Consider the following 21,449-nt stretch of genomic DNA (forward strand, 5'->3'; position numbering starts at 1 on the left):
AATCCACAAACAGTTTCATATAGAGTTAATTAATTGAAAGATTTTTCCCTTCCTTTTATTTCTGTTTCCTCCCTCTAAATCCTCATAAACAACTTCCAAAAATATATAGGTTAGTACATTATTTCCTTTCTTTACTTCTATTTATCTTCCTTTATATTCTTATAAAAAACATCCAAATACATTTTTATATATTATTATTAATTAATAGATTCTTCCCATCCTATTCTTTATATATATTCCTCTATATTATCATAAACAATTTTCAAAAATATTTTCATATATTTTTAATTAATTAATAGATTATTTCTTTCTTGTTCTTCTATTTATATTTTAAGTAAATAAATTTCATATATTTTTAATTAATTATAAATTATTTTTTATATTGTTTTATTTCCATACCCTCAAAACAACATGCAGAAATATTTTCTTAATTTTTAGTTATTTAGTAAATTATTCCCCTCTATTCTTCTGTTTATCTTCCTCAGTAACCTTATCAACCATATCTAAAATTATTTTTACAAATTTTTAATTAAATAATTATTATTCTCTTCCTACTCTTCTCTACGTCGTCCTGTAGATTCTTTTAAATGTCATTCAAAAATATTCTCGTATCATTCTAATTATTTATAATAATAGTTTAAACATTCCTTTTTCATACTTCTGTTTGTTTTTCTGTTTTTTCTCATAAACATTTATGTTTTCAGCTTTCAACTGTAAAATACCACTATAATCCAAAAATTCTGGAAACTTAAGAAAAGGTCAACCTTTATTTTAATATGAATACTCCCATCTATTCTTCTGTTTATCTTCCTGTATCTCCTCATAAACATTAATTTTGATATGAATATTCCTTTCCTATTCTTTTGTTTATCTTCCTGTATCTCCTCATAAACATTTATGTTTCCTGCTTTAAAATACCTTTGTCTACCACCATTATAATCAAAAATTATTAAAGCTTCTTTTGACTGTCTTGAATAAATCTTATCTTTGACTAAGTTTTCCATGAACTTTCTTTTCTTTAGTACAGGTTTCATAACGACCTTGTCCTTGTACATTTTCAGTGCATTCATTGTCACTTTCAAAGTAACAAAACCAAACTCCTACGACTTCTCCAAACTTAATGTAAATGCGATACGCAGTTTCTATTACTTTAAGCTGATTTTTGAACATTTAAAAGTAAATTTGCATGACTTGTATCAACAAAAAGTATATTTTAAATACAACGTAATAAAAAAATAAATAATCTAGTTATAAAGAGCTTAAAAATGCTCTTGAGTAATATATACAGTTTGATACAAAAATATAAAAACATTTTATAAAAGTTTATTCAAATAAATCATGAATCAAAAAAAAAAGTAAATTACATTTTCCTGTACCTAATATTAGGGGACACAAACGTAATTAACTTAACGTTCGAACCAAAAAATCACTTTTCATACAAGCTAAAATCACCACTCTAGATTAATTAAACCATAATTAAACTTGTAACAGCGTAATGGTTTAATTACACTAATGTCAAGTTGGATTTAAAGTTGAAATTATCATTTAGTTTGTTTCGTGTATGCAATATTGTCATTTTGGAGCTTCGTACGTTAAAATAGTTTAAAAATTTAATTTCATCCCGTTATGTCGGTCAATAAAATCTATTTATTTATTTAAATTGTAACGTCATTGTTTGTTGCAAACAATGGTGGAAAGATTAATTCACATGTCCCCGCAAAATATGTGGCCGAGTTTAAAATTGGAAAGGCTGTGGCACCGTTTGAAATATTGATGTCATCCCAGAAATTCCTTCGGGTTTGGGTGACGCACCCTTAAAAATTTATTATACGAATAACATTTTGCTTGTGGATATTAATAATACAACTTTACATCGCTCCATGCCCCATCACTTTATATTCAATTTTGTGGTGTGCTTTACGTTTTGGGAATAGTATTCATGCATTTATTCATCGCCACCCCCAACTAAAGCTTCGCCAATTCGCGTCGTTTTTCCGAAATTGTCCGTTAAAATTGGCGTGCAATTAAATTTTGGAAGAAATTACGCCCTGCCGTAGATGTAAAATTTAAATTACAAAGGAGCGGTTAAGGGCATGAAAGGCCGAGCGGATCCGAAGGAAAATAAGTTACAACAGAAGCGACTGGAGCTAATTTATTAGCACAATCGAGTTACCAGAGTATAATTATTGCACGAAGACAAATAAGTTTTAAAACAAAACCTAAAGTTAATTGGCGTTGTCTGTCACGTTCCCGAACCGTTTACAATCACATTCAGACTGAGACCATCCACTTTGCCATTATTATCGAAGCGGGGTGACTTGCTTTCATATTAATAAAATAGTTTTATTCGCCCGTACATCTCGGAGATAATTGCGGCATGTTCGGCGACACAAAAACTTTTAATTAGACCGCCATAAACCGGACCGCAAACTTTGCGTAAGCGACATTAAACCAGAAATTTGTAATCAGTTTCGAATTAAATTTTAGCCGCATGTTCCGCCAGTGCTGGGGGGATTGATTTTCGTTTTTGCAGGTGCACGAGATGTCCCTCGAACTGCGACGATTGCCAGCCCAACGGGATATGTCTGGCCAAGAAGGATGTTTATTTGAAAACGGAAATATTAATCGTCCAGATCATCTGCATGGCGGTGACCGTCATCCTGGGCCTCGTCGTCTTCAAACAAAGAAAAACCAAGGTACACGTCGATAAAATTGAGGGGTTTATTAATATTGTTGGTGGTTTTTTTGCAGTCAATAGCCACCGGCATGTGGACCATTTTAGAAACCATCCTGTTGGGCATCTTCATCCTGTACTCGACGGTGAGTTGATAAGTTGGCGGATGCGCAGGTTTCTCAGACGCATTTATTAGACGTCTGACATGTAAATATCCAATTTGACTCTCTCCCCCATCTCGATGCATAAAACAAAAGGCTTTGCCCACGGGAATCGGGAACAGATCTCACTATTTCCCACGTCATTCGTTCATCATAAATCACCCCACAAAATTGCTTTCAGATCACTTCTTGATTTATACAAAAGACCTTTACCCCCGCAGGTTGTGGTTAGAATATTCGAGCCGTCGGTCGTCCAGTGCCTGCTGGAGCCGTGGGCCCGCGAGGTCGGCTTCATCATCTGCTACGGCGCCATAATCCTCAAGCTCTACCGTCACCTCATCGAATTCAGGACCAGGAAGGCGCACCGCTGGGTCGTCAAGGACACCGACCTGCTCAAGTACCTCCTGATCATGATAACGTCGGTGCTGGCCTACATGGCCGCCTACACCTCGATCACCCTCAACTTCATGCAGGAGAACTACAGCCTGCTGTACGTGGGCACCACGTCCGGCGGCGTGCTGTACCAGTCCTGCAAGTCGTTGTGGTGGGACTACGTGACCGAGACCGGGGAACTGGTCATACTCATCTTCGGCATACATCTGAGTTACGCCAGTCGTAATGCCAGGACGCAATTTCACGTGAGTTAGGGCCCCAATTAATAAAGGGGAGGGGGGTTTATTGCTGACACGGAGACCATAACGAGCATCCAGGCCACTACAAAAGCAATTCATCACAAGACAATGGGTTGTCGACTTCGTTTCCCCACTTTATTCATCACCTCGTCTTTTAACTATCCGGCTGTGTCGCTTTATTATTTCCGGTTATTGAATGAGACGCCGATATGATTAAACTTGGGGGGGGGGGGGGTTGAGTAACCGAAGGCTTGAATAATGGAATTTTTTATCTGAAATTTCATTCAATCGAGTTACGGTAGTTTTAAGATGCAGTGGCTGCATTTCTCATGTAAGATAAATGACTGACCTCCATGTCCATAAAGCAGAAGTGCCTTCAATCCTGTTATGATAATTACACCCCGTGCATCCAAAACTAAGTCCCCAACATGTTTTATTATTAATCCGGGTCTATATAAACTATTATATCTCGCCATCCGACCCTGAATAATTCATGATCAATAAACGAGCCCCCATTTATCTCTGGAAAGTTTCCTGATGCGAATAATTAAATCTTGCCCATCCAATTCTTATTTTAAAACAAGAAAAACAACATTACCGCGTTAATTGTTTCTGCCATGTTTTTTAGTGTAGAATTAGGCCCGGCATCCATTAATCATTTAACAAAAATTAAGTCTTTAATTACGTTTTCCTTGCATATCGTAAATTATTATGCTGCTAACGGCTAATTAATATTAACTTATATCTGCGCGTAATTCGTGTATATTAAAATTCCTACGTTACTTTTCTTTTTTTTTTTAATGCACAAATAAACAACCGAACGGAAATACGGATTGTATGATAAATCACAACGGCCGAAGGAACATCTTTTGATAAATGAATGTTAATTCAATTCCCGAGATATTTCCGAATGGCTCCGTGCACTTGGCGGTGCAATGCGGATTTATTTTACGTTCCGTGATTAGGAAACGTGGCCGGACTCGTCTCGTTTAGACGACGGAAAAATTGTCGTCGAATTTCTGAAGTTTTCTGATGAAAGGGGGAGAATTAATTGATATTACCAAATTGGACACTGTCAAAGGGGGTGAACAAAAATAATCATCTAGTGACTTCAATTATTTAAGGGTGGTCAACGAGTTCTAGCTGGTTTTCCAGCTCGACTTATCTATTGATAAAATATGTCCTCATAAACAGCAGCCGAAAATTTTATTTCTTATATCCAAAAAGTTTGTACTTTTGAATTAATTAATATTATTCTTGTTTTCTCTCCACTTACTCTATGTGCTCATTAAGAACGTCCAAAAACATTTTTGTAACTTTTTATTTATTTAACAGATTATTTTTTTCTTTATTCTTCTATTTACTTCCCTATATTCTCATAAACAACATCTAAAAACGTTTTCATATATTTTTATTTATTTAATATAATGTTTCTTCTCTATTTTTCTATTTATCTTTCTCTACATACTCATAAACATTTTCAGGTGTTTTCAAATTAGTAGATTATTTCATTCCTATTCTTCTGTTTATTTTTCTGTATGTCTCATAAACAACATGAAAAAATATTTTTGTTATTTCTTTCCTTTACTCCTGTTTATCTCCCTTTAATGCTCATAAACAACCAAAAATATCTTAGTACACTTTTAATTAATCAATAGATTACTTTCTTACTATATTTCTATTTATATTCCTTTATATCCTTATAAACAATGTTCTAAAATATTATTCTATTTAACGTTCTCTATTCATAAACAATAACAAATTAACAGTTTATTCCCTTACTATTCTTCTGTTTTTTCCTCTATATCATCATAAACAACTTTCCAAAATGTTTTCTTATTTTTAATTAATTAATAGATTACATTTTTCCCATTCTTCTATCAACATCTAAAAACACATTTATATATTTTTAATTAATTGTTAGATAATTTTCTACCTATTCTTCTGTTTATCTTCTTCTATATTCTCACAAACAATTTTCAAAAGTATATTCATGTTTTCAATTAATTAAATAATATTCCTAAATATCAAAAAAACATATTCATATCTTTTTAAGTATTTTGCAAATGATTCTTTCCTCATTTTTCTATTTATCTTCCTCTATACTCCCATAAACAACATTCAAAATATGTACATTTATTTTCCTGTTTTTTTAATTATTTAATAATTTATTCCCCTTCTTTACTTTTGTTTTTCTTCCCCTATATTATCATAAACAATTTCCAAAAATATTTTCTTATATTTTTGAATGAATTAATAGATGATTACTCTTCCTATTCTTCTGTTTATCTTCTTCTATATCCTCATAAACAGCATCCAAAAACATATTTACTTATTTTTACATAATTATTATATTACTTCCTTCCTATTCTTCTGTTTATCTACCTCTATACTCTCATAAACCATTTTCAAATATATTTTCATGTTTTCAATTTATTAGTAGACTATTCTCATCCTATTTTCTGTTTATCTTCCTATATATTCTCATAAAAAATATCAAAAAACATATTCATATCTTTTTAAGTATTTTGTAGATGATTCTCTACTCATTCTTCTATTTATCTTCCTCTATACCCTCATAAACAACATTCAAAATATGTTCATATATTTTTTAATTACTTAATATGGTTTTTCTTATTATTCTATTTATCTCCCTCTATATTTTCATAAACAATAACAAATCAGCAGATTATTCTCCTCCTATTCTTCTGTTTATTTTCTTCTATATCCTCATAAACCACATCCAAAATTATGTTCGTATCTTTTTCATTATTTAATGAATTATTTTCCTTCTGTGCTTCTGTTTTTTTCTCTATATTATCATATAATATATAATTTCCTAAAATATTTTCTTATATTTTTAATTAATTTGGTATTTGGTAGACGATTCTTTCCTCATTTTTCTATTTATTTTCCTCTATACCCTCATAAACGACATCCAAAATATTTTCATAAATTTTTAATTAATTAACAAATAATTTTTCTTATTACTCTATTTATCTTCCTTTATATTTTCATAAACAATAACAAATTATGAGATTATTCCCTTTCTAATCTGTTTATTTTCTTCTATATAAACAATATTCAAATTTTATTTATGTTTTTAATTATTTAATCATTTATTTCCCTTCTTTATTTCTTTTTTTCTTCACCTATATTATCATAAACAATTTCCAAAAATATTTTCTTATATTTTTAATAAATTAACAGATGACTCTTGCTATTCTTCTGTTTATCCTGCTCTATATCCTCATAAACAACATCCGAAAACATATTTACATATTTTTAATTATTTATTAGATCATTCTCTTCCTATTCTACTATTTATCTTCCTCTGAACCCTCATAAAGAATTTTCAAAAATATTTTCAATTAATTAGTAGACTATTCTCATCCTATTTTTCTGTTTATCTTTCTCTAACATATATTCTCATAAAAAATAAGTGCATATCTTTTTAAGTATTTTGCAGAAGACACTGTCCTCATTCTTTTATTTATTTTTCTCCATACCCTCATAAACAACATCCAAAATACTTTCATAAATTTTGAATTAATTATAAGATTATTCCCTTATTTTACTTCCGTTTATTTTCCTTTACATCTTCCTAAACAACATCAAAAACCCTTTCATATCTTTTTAAGTACGTACTAGGTTATTCTTTCTCAATTATTATCGTTATCTTCCTTCATAACCTCATAAATAACATCGAAAAATGTTTAATATTTTTGTAATTAATTAATAGTTTATTTCTTTCCCATTCTTATATTTATCTTCTTTCTTTTCCTCATATACAACATCCAAAAACATTTTTATATCTTTTTAAATATCTACAGCTCTACAATAAGTAACAACCTTCAAGGCGGATCTTTTGATAAATGAATGATAATTCAGTTTCCGAGAAATTTTCAAATGGCTCCGTGCACTTAAGGATGCAATGCGGATTTCCTCCAAAGAAAACATAGCCTCACTCGTTTCGTTCAGCCTCTACGCCGGTAAAGCGGTAAAATTGTCGCCCCCTCGAATTCGAAGTCTTCCGATGCCAGGGGGAAAATTAATTAATATTACCAGATCGGACACGGCCAAAGGGGGGGTGAACGGAAGTGACCACCTAGCGACTTCAATTAATTAAAGGCGGTCAACGAGTTCGAGCTGCTTTTCCACTTCGAACCTCGATTTATCTATTGATCTAATTAACTCCTGGCACCCGATTTATCCCGGTTTGATGGAGTAATGCGTTTACGTCCCGCTTCGTGAGCGAAACTTTCGTTCGGAAGTGCCGAGAGATGGAATTAAGGAGGAAAATTGTTAAATGATAAAATGTAAATTGGAATGGCGGATGCGCCGGTGTTGCGCCTAATTCAGACGGAACGGTCCGCCTGTAATTTCCATTTGAATATTGTCTGAGTGATCTCACCCCCCTACCCCGTTTAAATTCACGTTTTCCGTTCTGAATCTGACAGTTGATTTAATGCTCCGGAGGTACGGGGACATCAAAACCTTGAGACATACAAACAGGGACCGCTTAAGCAGAAACACACAGTAATTGGGGGTGAAATTCCCGACCGAACCCGGGCTTTCCATATAACATAATATCGATAGTTTCGGGTGGAACAGGTTCGGCAAACAATGAACGGCGGGTCAGGTCTCTATTTTCGGGGCAAACAACAATGGCAAAATGCGGCCGGGGGTGTTTAACTATGACCGGCCACCAGACGATGATGATGATAAATTGACTTTCATTGATGAACTAATGGATACCCTTATTGTTTTCGTCCAGCTACTTTTTGTCCACCCAGTTTGATAAAGGATATCCGTTTTTGTTTGACAAGCCAACATGTTTTGGTGTTTAACCGTTCAAATATTGGACCGAATTCGAAAACAACGGAGCCATTTATCATTGTAGCATTAGAAGGCGTCGTTGTAATTGGTATAAAACCAGTTAGAACACATCTATTTTAACGGAGACGACCGATCTCTTAATGTAAAGCAAAGCCATTAAGGATTTATGACGAGTTTAAATGTGAATCAGGTCGGCCCGACGAAATTAAGTGCAAACACAAAAGGAACTTAAATTAACCGTTCTTAATCTCGCATGATTAAGGAATATAAAGAGTAACGGTCATTAAACACGACGTCTCTTTAATGACAAGCGTTGCTCGTGACTGGAGCCTTTTTGCACCGCCAATGCGGGGCAAAAACACATTTAAAATGCAATTTTTCTACCCGCGTAAAAGTTGTAAAACTATGAAACTCCTAGTGGATCGGTTTTGGTATTCATGGACCGTTCTGCGGCGCTTTAGCGGGGGCTTTATGCAACGGTGGTGGGATCCACAAACGGATTTGTTTGTGGATTATTTGTATTATCTTTTTCCTGAAAATGTTACGGTGCGAAAGAACGTAGCAAAATGAACCGGCGCTTTTTTGTTGGGTCGTATCGATTTTATGATATGCAGAAAGAGCTCGATCATACTTTAATTAATTGAAAACTTTGCAGTCGCCATAAATCACTGTTTGGAGAAAAGATTAACGGAATTTATGGTGCGCTAACTGAAAACTGAGCAGTCCATAAATCTAATCCACGTCCATTCAATAAGATATACGTATTGTGTTTACCTAACAACCCGCATTTAGGCGCACGAAACATTTGTTATTTCAACTATTGTTAATCTTATTTCCCTTCCCTGTACTTCTGTTTATCTTCCTCCGTGTCCTTATAAATAACACCCATGAACATCCTCATATCTCATTAATTGTTTAATGGTTTATGTGTTTCCTACCGACTCTTCTGTTTATCTTCCTCCATATTCATATAACAATATCTATTCTCTTATTATTCTTCTTTTGTAATTTTATAATAATAAATTTTATGCTTTCCTATTCTTCTGATTATATACTCATGAATAACTTAAAAAGACATTTTCATTTATTTATAATTAATTAATAAATTATTCTCTTATTATTCTTCTGTTTATCTTTTTTTGTAATTTAATAATAATAAATTTTATACTTTCCTATTCTTCTGATTATCTTACTCCACATTCTCATAAGCAATATCCAAAAATAGTTTCATATTAATTAATTGAGTATTCTCTTCCTATTCTGCTGTTTATCTTTCTCTGTATCCTCATAAACAATATCCAAAAACGTTTTCTCATATTTTTAATTATTTAATAGACTATTCTCTTCCAATTCTTCTGTTTATCTTCCTCTATATCCATATAAACAACAACCAAAAACATTTTAACATTATTTAATTGATTAATAGACTATTCATTTTCAATTTGTGTGTTTATCTTCCTCTATATTCTCATAAACAACATAAAAAATATTTTTACATATTACTCCTTTTCAATTCATGTACTTATTTTCTTCTATATCCTCATAAACAACATCCAAAAACATTTTAACATATCTTTAATTGATTAATAGACTATTCCCTTCAGATTTGTCTGTTTATTTTCCTATATTCTCATAAACAACATCAAAAAACATTTTCACATATTTTTTATTAATTAATAGGTTATTCTCTTTTAATTTTCCTGCTTATCTTCCTCTATATCTTCATAAACAACATCCAAAAACATTTTCACATATTTTTAATTCATTAATAGACTATTCTCTTCCAATTCTTCTGCCTACTTTCTTCCATATCCTCTTAAACTACATCCAAAGATAATCTATACATATAAATAAAATTGGAGTGTCTGTTTGTAATATTGAAATAACCGTTTTTTACTGCATGCATATGAATATAAATACGATACATACACCAAAATAACATTTTTTACAATTTTTGTCTCTCTGTCTGTCTGTCTGTTCTCTGAAATGGACCGATTTTGACAGGACTTTTATTGGCAGGTAGCTGATGTAATATTACATATTTTTAATTAATTAATAGACTATTTTCTTCCAATTTTTCTGCTTATCTTTCTCTATATCCTCATAAACAACAACTAAAACCATTTTTATTTATTTTTTATTGATTAATAGACTATTCCCTTCCAATTCTTCTCCCTACCTTCCTCCATATCCTCATAAACAACATCCAAAGACAATATTACATATTTTTAATTAATTAATAGAATATTCTGTTCCAATTCTTCTTTGTATCCTTCTCCATATCCTCATAAATAATATCTAAAAACAATATTAAATATTTTTAATTAATTAATAGTCTATTCTCTTCCAATTCTTCTTTCTATCCTCCTCTATATCCTCATAAACAACATCGAAAGACAATAACATATATTTTTAATTAATTAATATACTATTTTCTTCCAATTATGCTGTCTACCTTCCTCCATATCCTCATAAACAACATCCACAAATTTTTCACTTATTTTTAATTGATTAATAGACCATTCTCTTCCAATTCTTCTGCTTATCTTCCTCTATGTTCTCATAAACAACATCCAAAAATATTTTCACATATTTTTAATTGATTAATAAATTATTTCCTTCCAATGCTTCTGTCTACCTTCTTCTATATCATCATCCAAAGACAATATTACATATTTTTAACTAATTAAAATTAACTATTTTCTTCCAATTCTTATTTATCTTCCTCTAAATGCTCATAAACAGCATTATTCTCTCTACCTTCCTCTATATCCAACATCAAAAACATTTTCACATATTTTTAATTAATTAACAGACTATTCCCTTCCAATTGGTCTGTTTATCTTTCTCTATATCCTCATAAACAACATCCAAAAGGATTTTCACATATTTTTTAATAATTAATATTCTATTCTCTTCCAATTCTTATGTTTATCTTCCTCGATATCGTCATATAAAACTTTATATACTTCTATTTAATTAACAGACTTAACAGGATTTTTCTTATTCCACCATATTCTCAAAAACAACATCTAAAAACAATTTCATATCTATTTAATTATGTAATAATTTAAGTACTCCTTTCTCTTCTATCCACCTCTTCCACTTGTTCCATATCCTAATAAATAGCATCCTGAAACATTTTCATATTGTTTTAGTTATTCAGTAGTTTCAGTATAACACAATACGTCGATAAACAGAGTTGGCTTTTACGTATCCATTAAGTGTAACTTTATACACACGTAACAACATTAAAAGAAAGTTTACTTTAATAAACACACCATTCAGAACAGAATCTTTGCCGTTTTAAGGATTCTCTCGAAATTCCGCACGTGAAACCTAATGAATCTTCCTTAAACAAACTCCAAAACACGATACTAACGTCCGACGTAATCGAAAACCGGCAACAACAATCGCAAAAGTTATTATTGCAGAAAGTTTCCGAGAGGTTGCGATATTTATTGGTTTTCGTTTATTGAAAAGAATCGACGGAGCAATAATTCGGAAACGTCGCCATCGATTTTTTTTGTTTAACGCGCCACTCCGGAAACTTTCTACCGGAGTCAAACGGCCAGGATTACTTTTATAAATTCCGTCGAGATTAAGAGTTAGTTCTCTTAAGTGCATATTTTAATTCGATATTCCGGAATGTTTTGTGTTCGCATCGTCGGAACAACTGCGACACAATGAAACCGTTCCGGACGATAAATTGTTCAAGTTAGAGAGGAATTTATGACGGCGGACCACGAGAAAAATAAACGACGGTAACCGGGATCATAAATATTTAATAAACGTTACGTCCACTTTTGGGAACAACTCTTATTCCGGGCATTAAAATGGATTATTTTGCAGGAACGGAACTTTCTTTGCGCAGCGATCAGCATAGAACTGACGGTCAGCACGCTGTTTTACGTATCACGAGTCTTAATTTTGCCGGAGCTCCATCCCAACATCGTTTTAATAATATACTGCGTCAGAACTCAGCTGTCTACCACGGTAACTTTGTTGCTCGTGTTCGTGCCGAAGTTTTGGTACCAGCAGAAGCAGGTGCGTTCACTGGGTCAGGAGTATTCCTGCAGGATTCCCATCGAGGGATTCAAGGTAGGTTTAACTGTAATTTGTCGAGATCAAAGGGTTTGATGTAATTGCAGTTGTGAACACACAATCAATCGATTTGCGGTTTACTGATGAGGGGATTTATCTACCAATGATAGTAATTAACAACGGTTTTAACAAAGGTTTTTTTATATAATTATTGCGTTGGAACGAGTGAAATAATGAATTATTGTTGTGCCGGTAATTTAATACCTATTGTTGATAGGTTTTTCATGTCTGTTTTAGTGCTATTAGTTTAAACAACGGCGTGAATCTAAAAACCTGCCAATTCATTAGCTCCTTTGTGGCCGTTACCCTCTGAAGAATGCCGCAATAAATTCAGATGCTGGCTCGCATACTTAATGGGATAATAAATTTTGTACAATAACGATGTTTAATTCCTTCTTGTCGTTTCATTTCAATAATAACTGATAATGCCAATTAACGGCACTGAACTTTTGTGGTAGATCCTGCTGCGTTCACTCAGGAAAACCGTTGGAAGTAAACAATCCCCATAAGATAATGTTCATCCAACGGGGCACATTTGGCGTGTTTTACCACTTAAAAAACGTTGCAGGACATCAACGACTAGGACGTGAACGTGGGCGAGATGACATAGTCACAATAAAATGTCTAATCAATTAATAAGTTTGAGACAGAATTAAATTAATCGATGTTTATATGATCAGCAAAAATAAATTTAAAACGTGTTTTTTTTTTAATTTTAGAAAATCAATAACAAATTTAACATTTTAATATTTTTGAGAAGGAATTAAATTGATCGTTGAATTATTTGAACAGCAAAATTAAAATCAAAAAATGTAGTTTTAAATTTTAGAAGCAAAATTAAAATCAAAAAAATATTGTTTTTATTTTTAGAAAATTAATGGTAAACTTAGCCAATTAAAATATATGACATGGAATAAAATTGATTAATGATTCACTCGATCAGCATAAATAAAATTAAACAATGTGTTTTTTAATTTTACAAAATCATTAACTTAACTTATTAATATATTTGAGAAGAAATTAAATTGATCGTTCATTATTTGATCAGCAAAATTAAAATCAAAAAATTTACTTTTTATTATTAAAAAATCAATGGTAAATTTAACCCATTAAAATATTTAACAAGGAATTAAATTGATCGATGGTTTACTTGATTAGCAAAAATAAAATTAAAGAATGTGTTTCTCAGTTTTATAAAATCAATAACTAACTTAACCTATTAATATTTTTGAGAAGAAATTAAATTTATCGTTGATTTATTTGATCAGCAGAATTAAAACCAAAAAATGTAGTTTTTATTTTTAGAAAATCAACGCTAAACTTAGTTTATTAAAATATCTGAGAGGGAATTAAATTGATCGATGGTTTACTTGATCAGCAATGATAAAATTAAAGAATGTGTTTTTCAATTTTATAAAATCAATTTAATCTATTAATATTTTTGAGAAGGAATTAAATTTATCATTGATTTATTTGATCAGCAAAATTTAAATCAAAAAATGTAGTTTTAATTTTTAGAAAATCAACGGTAAACTTAGATTATTAAAATATTTGAAAGGGAATTAAATTGGTCGACTGTTTACTTGATCAGCAAAGATAAAATTAAAGAATAAGTTTTTTTAATTTTACAAAATCAATAACAAATTTAACCTATTAATATTTTTGAAAAGAAATTAAATTGATCGTTGATTATTTGATCAGTAAAATTAAAATCAAAAAATTAATATATTTAACAGGGAATTAAATTGACCGATGATTTATTTGATCAGCAAAAATAAAATTAAAGAATGTGTTTTTCAATTTTATAAAATCAATAACTAATTTAATCTATTAATATTTTTGAGAAGGAATTAAATTTATTGTTGATTTATTAGATGAGCAAAATTTAAACCAAAAAATATAGCTTTTATTTTTAGAAAATCTACGCTAAATTTAGTTCATTAAAATATTTGAGAGGGAATTAAATTGATCGATGGTTTACTTGATCAGCAAAGATAAAATTAAAGAATGAATTTTATAAAATCAATAACAAACTTAACCTATTAATATTTTTGAGAAGGAATTAAAATTAATCGTTGTTTATTTGATCAGCAAAATTAAAATAAAAAAATGTAGTTTTTATTATTAAAAAATCAATGGTGAACTTAATCTATTAAAATATTTGATAGGGAATTAAATTGATCGTTGGTTTATTTGATCAGCAAAAATAAAATTAAAGAATGTGTTTCTTAATTTTATAAAATCAGTAACAAACTTAATCTATTAATATTTTTGAGAAGGAATTAAATATATCGTTGATTTATTTGATCATAAAAATGTAGTTTTTATTTTTAGAAAATCTACCCTAAACTTAGTTTACTAAAATATTTGAGAGGGAATTAAATTGATCGATCGTTTACTTGATCACCAAAAATAAAATTAAAGAATGTGTTTCTTAATTTTATAAAATCAATAAAAAAATTTAACCTATTCAGTGGTAAACTTAATCTATTAAAATATTTAACAGGGAATTAAATTGATCGATGGTTTACTTGATCAGCAAGAGTAAAATTAAAGAAAGTATTTTTTAATTTTACAAATTCAATAACAAATTTAACCTATTAATATTTTTGAGAATGAATTAAATTAATCATTCATTATTTGATCAGTAAAATTACAATCAAAAAATGCAGTTTTTATTTTTAAAAAATCAATAGTAAACTTAATCTATTAAAATATTTGACCGGGAATTAAACTGATCGTTGGATTAGTTGACCAGCAAAAATAAAATTAAAGATGTGTTTTTTAATTTTACAAAATCATTAACAAATTTAACCTATTATATTTTTGAGAAGGGATTAAATTGATCATTGATTATTTGATCAGCAAAATTAAAATGAGAAAATGTAGTTTTTATTTTAAAAAAATCAATTGTGAATTTAGCCTATTAAAATATTTAACAGGGAATTAAATTGATCGATGGTTTACTTGATCACCAAAATAAATTTAAAGAATGTATTTTTTAATTTTACGAAATCAATAACAAACTTAACCTATTAATATTTTTGAGAAGGAATAAAATTGATAGTTGATTTGTTTGATCAGCGATAATAAAATCAAAAAATGTAACTTTTATTTTTAGAAAATCGACGATAAATTTAGTCTATTAAAATATTTAAAAGGGAATTAAATTTATTTTGTACAATAACGATGTTTAATTCCTTCTTGTCGTTTCATTTCAATAATAACTGATAATGCCAATTAACGGCACTGAACTCTTCTGGTAAATCCTGCTGCGTTCACTCAGAAAAGCCTTTGGATGTAAACAATCCCCTCAAGACAATGTTCATCCACTTGTGCCCCTTCGGGGGTGTTTTACCACTTAAAAAACGTTCCAGGACATCAACGCACACGGCCCGTTGACGGGCAACAACAGCGACGTGGACGTGGGCGAGGTAACGTTGGCGGACATGAGCCCGGACGACATCCGGGCCGAGCTCAAACGTCTTTACCTCCAGCTCGAGATATTCAAGAGCAAAACGATCTGTCGTGACAACCCGCACATATCGAAAAGGAGGGGCGGCAGGAAGGCGCAGCACCGCCGCTTCAGTTTGCAGGTAAGTGTGCGTCCCCGGACCACCCCCGACGAAAAATCCGTCTTGCAATGCGATTTGTGTTTCATGCCCTCTCTAGAAAAAGGGAAGCAGGGAAAAGGTGAGTGAAGGGGTGGCAATTAGACTGTGTCGCGCACGTGTGAGTGTGTTGTTTAGGGTGGGAAGGGGGTTGTTAGGAAATCGGCCGGTTGGGTGTTGAGGTTTTAATTTTATCCACTTTGCAATAATCGATAGGGTTGGGTTAATTGGACCGGTGCCCTTGGCTAAACTCCAAACGGTGTGTCACGGACTTTGACTTTTTCACCTCTCTCTCCCTGATCAGTTTTAGATGATTTGCAGTAGTTTTATGAACAGTTTTCAATAATAACGGTCCGATTACGGCGCAGTTATTATTTTATTGCACTCGTTTCGTGTGTTCGTGATTGGTTTAGTTTTATTTCACAGCACATAATCTAATTTAAACAATTCTGCGTTTAATTTAATATAAATATATCTGCAGTATTAAATATTTATTTATAGTCATAAATCAATCGATGATAAATATTGCATATCGAATTTAAGACGGAAATCACGTTTTTGACTGTATAACTGTTACTTGTGTGAATCATGGTCATGCGAAAAATGTCAGCAAGTTTAAAATAGGAATGAACTTTATCATTTTTATTTATATTCTCATAATATTACGTACGGGGTACACCATAATAACTGTTTTATTTGTAACTCGATTTTAATGAAGGATGGCTTAAAAAATGGTAGGCAATAAAAAACTCTAAAGCATGTCATAAAAATTATTTTTTATCACTCGAATATTGTTTACTATAAAAGTGAGAGAAAAATTTTAGGGTATTTTTTAATAAAAATATAAATGAATTTCGTGTCATTAAATGTTTACTACTATTTTTTTATATATATATTGCATATCAATCGAGTTGAGGCAAAATTAAATTAATCCAAGGTTTATGATCGGCATAATAAAATCAAAGAATGTGTTTTTTAATATTATAAATTCAATTGAGAAGTTAATCCACTAATAAGTCTTTTGTAGAATTAAATTGATCAATTATTTACTTGATTAGCAAGAAAAAAAGCACATAATTGTTGTTTTTAATTGAATTCTGACTTAACTTATAAACAGGTTTGAGGCAGAAATAAATTGATCGATAGAAATAAATTTAAATAATGTATTTTTTTATTTTAGAAATTAGATTAATTACTTGATCATTAAAAATAATTTCAAAGGGTGTGGTTTTAAATTTTACAAATTTAATTATAAAGTTAATGCTTTGAGAAAAGTTTGAGAAACAGTTAAATTGATCAATGACTTATTTTGATCAACATAATCATAACAAAACATATGGTTTTTATTTTTAGAAAGTTACTGGCAAACTTAATCTATTAATGGGTTTGAAAAAAAAAAGTAGATTGATCCACGATTTACTTGGTCAGTAAAAATAAATTGAAAGAATGTGATTTTTGTTTCAGAAATTCAATAAAAGAATAAAAACAAATTAATAAGTTTTAGGCAGAATTTAATTGATCGATATTTTATTTGATCAGAACTTAACCTATTAATATTTTTGAAAGGGATTAAACTGATCGATGGTTTACTTGATTAGCAAAAATAAAATTAGAGAATGTGTTTCTCAATTTTATAAAATCAATAACTAACTTAACCTTTTCAGAAGAAATTAAATTTATCGTTGATATATTTAATCAGCAGAATTAAAACCAAAAAATGTAGTTTTTATTTTTAGAAAATCAACGCTAAACTTAGTTTATTAAAATATTTGAGAGGGAATTAAATTGATCGATGGTTTACTTGATCAGCAATCATAAAATTAAAGAATGTGTTTTTTAATTTTACAAAATCAATAACAAATTTAAACTATTAATATTTTTGAAATGGAATTAAATTGATCGTTGATTATTTGATCAGCAAAATTAAAATCAAAAATTATAGTTTTTATTATTAAAAAATTCATGGTAAACTTAGTCTATTAAAGTATTTGAGAGGGAATTAAATTGATCGATGATTTACTTGATCAGCAAAAATATAATTATAGAATGTGTTATTTAATTTAATAAAATCAATAACAAACTTAACCTATTAATATTTTTGAAAAGGAATTAAACCGCTCAATGATTTTATATAATAAATATAACTTTTTTTTTTAGAAAATCTTTACCATTGATTTAGCCTATTCAAATATTTGATAGAGAATTAAATTGATCGATGGTTTACTTGATCAGCAAAAATAAAATTAAAGAATATGTTATTTAATTTAAGAAAATCAATAACATTAATATTTTTGAGAAGGGAATAAATTAATCGTTAATTTATTTGATAAGCAAAAATAGTATTAAAATAATTCTGAGTGAATTAAATTGACCGATGATTTACTTGATGAGCAAATTTAAAGAAATTCAATGACAAACTTAACCTACATATATGTGTAAGAGAATTAAATTTGATTAATGATATAATTGATTAGCAAAAATAAAATCAAAAATTTTTTTCATTTTTTAGAAATTCAATTACAAATTAAAGATATTAAAAAATTTACGGCCAAATTGAATTTATCAAGTAATTAACTCAAATAAATCAGTTTATTATTTTAGAAAATCAGTTGTAACCTATTAATAGGTTTTAGGCAGAATTAAATCAATCGAAGGTTTATTTAATCAGTAAATAAAAATTTTAATAATATGGTTTTTTATTTTAAAATTTTAGTGGCAATATTAAGTTATTAATAGATGTGAGGTAAATTAAATTGCAGTGCTTTGCCTGATCAATAAATTAGAAATAAATAAATCAAAGAATATGGTTTTTAATGCCAATTCAGTGGCTTTTTTCCTATTTTTACACATAAAAAATTTTCCAGTAACATAAAAACAGCAAAAAAATATTTATTTTACTCTATTCTATTAAAGTTTCAAGCTATTAAAATCAAATTACAGATTTAATTGAACCTAAAATGGATTACATTCACTAAAAATATTAATTTAGTCGTAACTAGTTTTATTACGAAAACAATTATGAGTCATTTGAGGAATTCAATTATATATCTGATCATGTATTTTACTGAACATCATAACCGTCAAGCAATAAACAATACCCAAGAATTTTTATAGTTTGGAACAAGGACTGACAGAAACAAAAATGCGGAGCTCTCATTGCATTGTTGAACGGTATTTTAAAAAAAATCACTTTATTCAACCAACAGCAATATATTCTAAATAACGGCAAAACGACATAAAGGCATATTTCAGATATTATACTACTTCCTGCCCCACATCCATTCACTATTACTGTTACGAATGCTTTACATAGTGACCATGGTCAGCACGTTAACGTGTCGCCAACATGCACCATTTATTTCCACCCAAAAAACTTGATTTTTTATTAACTTTGTGAAAAAATCAAGGACCGTCGCCGCATCGGCCTCCGGGCCGCCCGTCCGCCAAACTAATTAACCCAATTTGTGATGACACAAAACGAAAAAACAAAAAAATATGTTTTGGCTTTAGAACTTGCACGGAAAAAACAGGGACAGGGAACGGCAGAAGCAGCAGCCGGAGGAGACGACGGAGGCGGAGCCGTCGAGGACGCCGGAGGACTCGGTGTGCAGCAACGAGGGGCCGAGCGCCGTCTACGCGGACCTGCCATCCACCACCCACACCAGCAGCGACGTCAAATAGCACCCGCAACCCAGATATTAGTTCGGTTTACCGTCACATCAATACAAATATTTGTAACCCGACCACCATCACATTTTTCAGTTTCCGGTTTGTTAAGCTTCGCGACGGGACGAGGGGGGAGGGGGGCGGTTAGCCGTGATGGGAAAACTGAACGGACCTGAAGGTTCGCATCTTTCGACGTGGAATTATTAAATTTATTATATCACTGTTTTGACAACGAACGTAACCAAAATGAAATATATATTTTTTGTATTTGATGTTGTCGTGAACCAAATTAATATTGTCACACATTGTAAATTATGTGCAGTGTAATTAAAAATAAAAATAGCTTAAAAAAAACCCATTAATCCTGCCCGAAGGATATTAGACTGTAAAATAAATCAAACCACTCAAAATATCCTGAGCACATTTGAAATCGTCCAATTTACATTTTATACAGTTTACGATTGGCTTCGTAGGACTGTTCTAAAAACAAAAAAAAAAACAAAACATAAGTAATGGCTAATGTATATCTTAAATGTACAATTTCTTAGTATTAGAAAGCTTCAAATTCAATTTAGTTTGTGTAGTTTAAAATGGTAAGGGACCAATTTAGTCCTATGCTACTGCTGTTTTAGTTCATTTCCAGTTAGGACTCACCTAAAATCAAAAATCAAAAATATTTGACTACTTATGCATGTAGAAACTAGTCATGTTACCAAAGATTATCGTATATCAGTGTTCATGTAAATAGTCAAATATTGAACAAGAAAATAAAATAGAAGGATGCACCCCCTAGAACATGAATATGTAAATTACATATTTAGCATACGCAGCATTCTTTGGCGAATTAAATGAATATTTATAATCCATGATTATGAGATCTAGTTCATAAATTTAGATAGGTATTCAAATGGTTTTTTGTAAAGTTTTTGATTATTTTTGACATTTATCCAATGCGAAAACATAAGCATTGTAAAGTTGATTCTAAAGTAACTAGTACCTATAATGTGTTAATTTTAAATCTTGAACATAATGTAACTAATAACTAGAGTCATTATTTATTGTAATAACAATGGACAGTTGGATACTGCACCGGGAAATTATCGCAATGAAGTGCATAAGTTTCTGTTTATAACAAATTGTTTTTTTTATAAACAATACTTGAACACTTCCCAAAGAAACGGTCCTTATTAAAGATTATAGTAGTTAATAGTAATTTTATAATATATTAAAACATGTGCCAAAAAAAAAATAATATAAATGATTGTACCTTTTCCCAACTTTTTTGTGTGGGTTGCAAAAAAATATTTTTGGCAGAAACAAAATTCCTTAATTTACTTTCGAATTCGGCCAGTGTTTTGTATAGTTTTATAGACATGTATTTATTTCATTTTGTACATAGACGTTATTTATTGTTGTCACATATTTTATTTAAAATAAAGTGTTATAAAAAATAGGAACATTGTCGTTATTTACAAATTGCTTTTTGCCCCCAGCATATTTTTCTAATTTTACGGTACAAATATTTTACGGATGTGATAGATTTCTAACGAGTGAGTTTAATAAAATTATCTAATGTTAATATATCAAAATAAGAAATGTATTCAGACTATGTTATTCATAAAAATGTTGTTAAGTGAGATTAATTGTTGTAGTTGCAACACAAAAAAATTTATAATTAATAAATTAATTATTGAGATTGTGTAGTTTATATGCTCATTATGTGCTTACAAATTTTTTGCCTAATGAATAAGCTTAATAAAGT

At 30.2% G+C, this 21,449-nt stretch overlaps 1 protein-coding gene across 2 annotated transcripts in view; it reads left to right on the plus strand.

The window, feature by feature from the left end:
• LOC109597866 (probable G-protein coupled receptor 158) overlaps nt 1–21,140 on the plus strand; it is a 65,311-nt gene extending 44,171 nt beyond the window's left edge. The window contains exons 4-10 of one of the 2 annotated variants that reach the window (XM_049966493.1): nt 2,534–2,696; nt 2,752–2,820; nt 3,057–3,473; nt 12,159–12,407; nt 15,788–16,006; nt 16,083–16,103; nt 19,532–21,140. In XM_049966493.1, the coding sequence (XP_049822450.1) occupies nt 2,534–2,696; nt 2,752–2,820; nt 3,057–3,473; nt 12,159–12,407; nt 15,788–16,006; nt 16,083–16,103; nt 19,532–19,702 (1,309 nt within the window). In that variant the 3' untranslated portion in view covers nt 19,703–21,140. The remainder of the gene's footprint in view (nt 1–2,533; nt 2,697–2,751; nt 2,821–3,056; nt 3,474–12,158; nt 12,408–15,787; nt 16,007–16,082; nt 16,104–19,531) is intronic. The other variant, XM_049966494.1, reaches the window with a different exon arrangement.
• Nucleotides 21,141–21,449: the final 309 nt, after the last annotated feature.

The sequence above is a fragment of the Aethina tumida genome, chromosome 4, assembly GCF_024364675.1.
Source record: "Aethina tumida isolate Nest 87 chromosome 4, icAetTumi1.1, whole genome shotgun sequence".
Lineage (NCBI taxonomy): Eukaryota > Metazoa > Arthropoda > Insecta > Coleoptera > Nitidulidae > Aethina > Aethina tumida.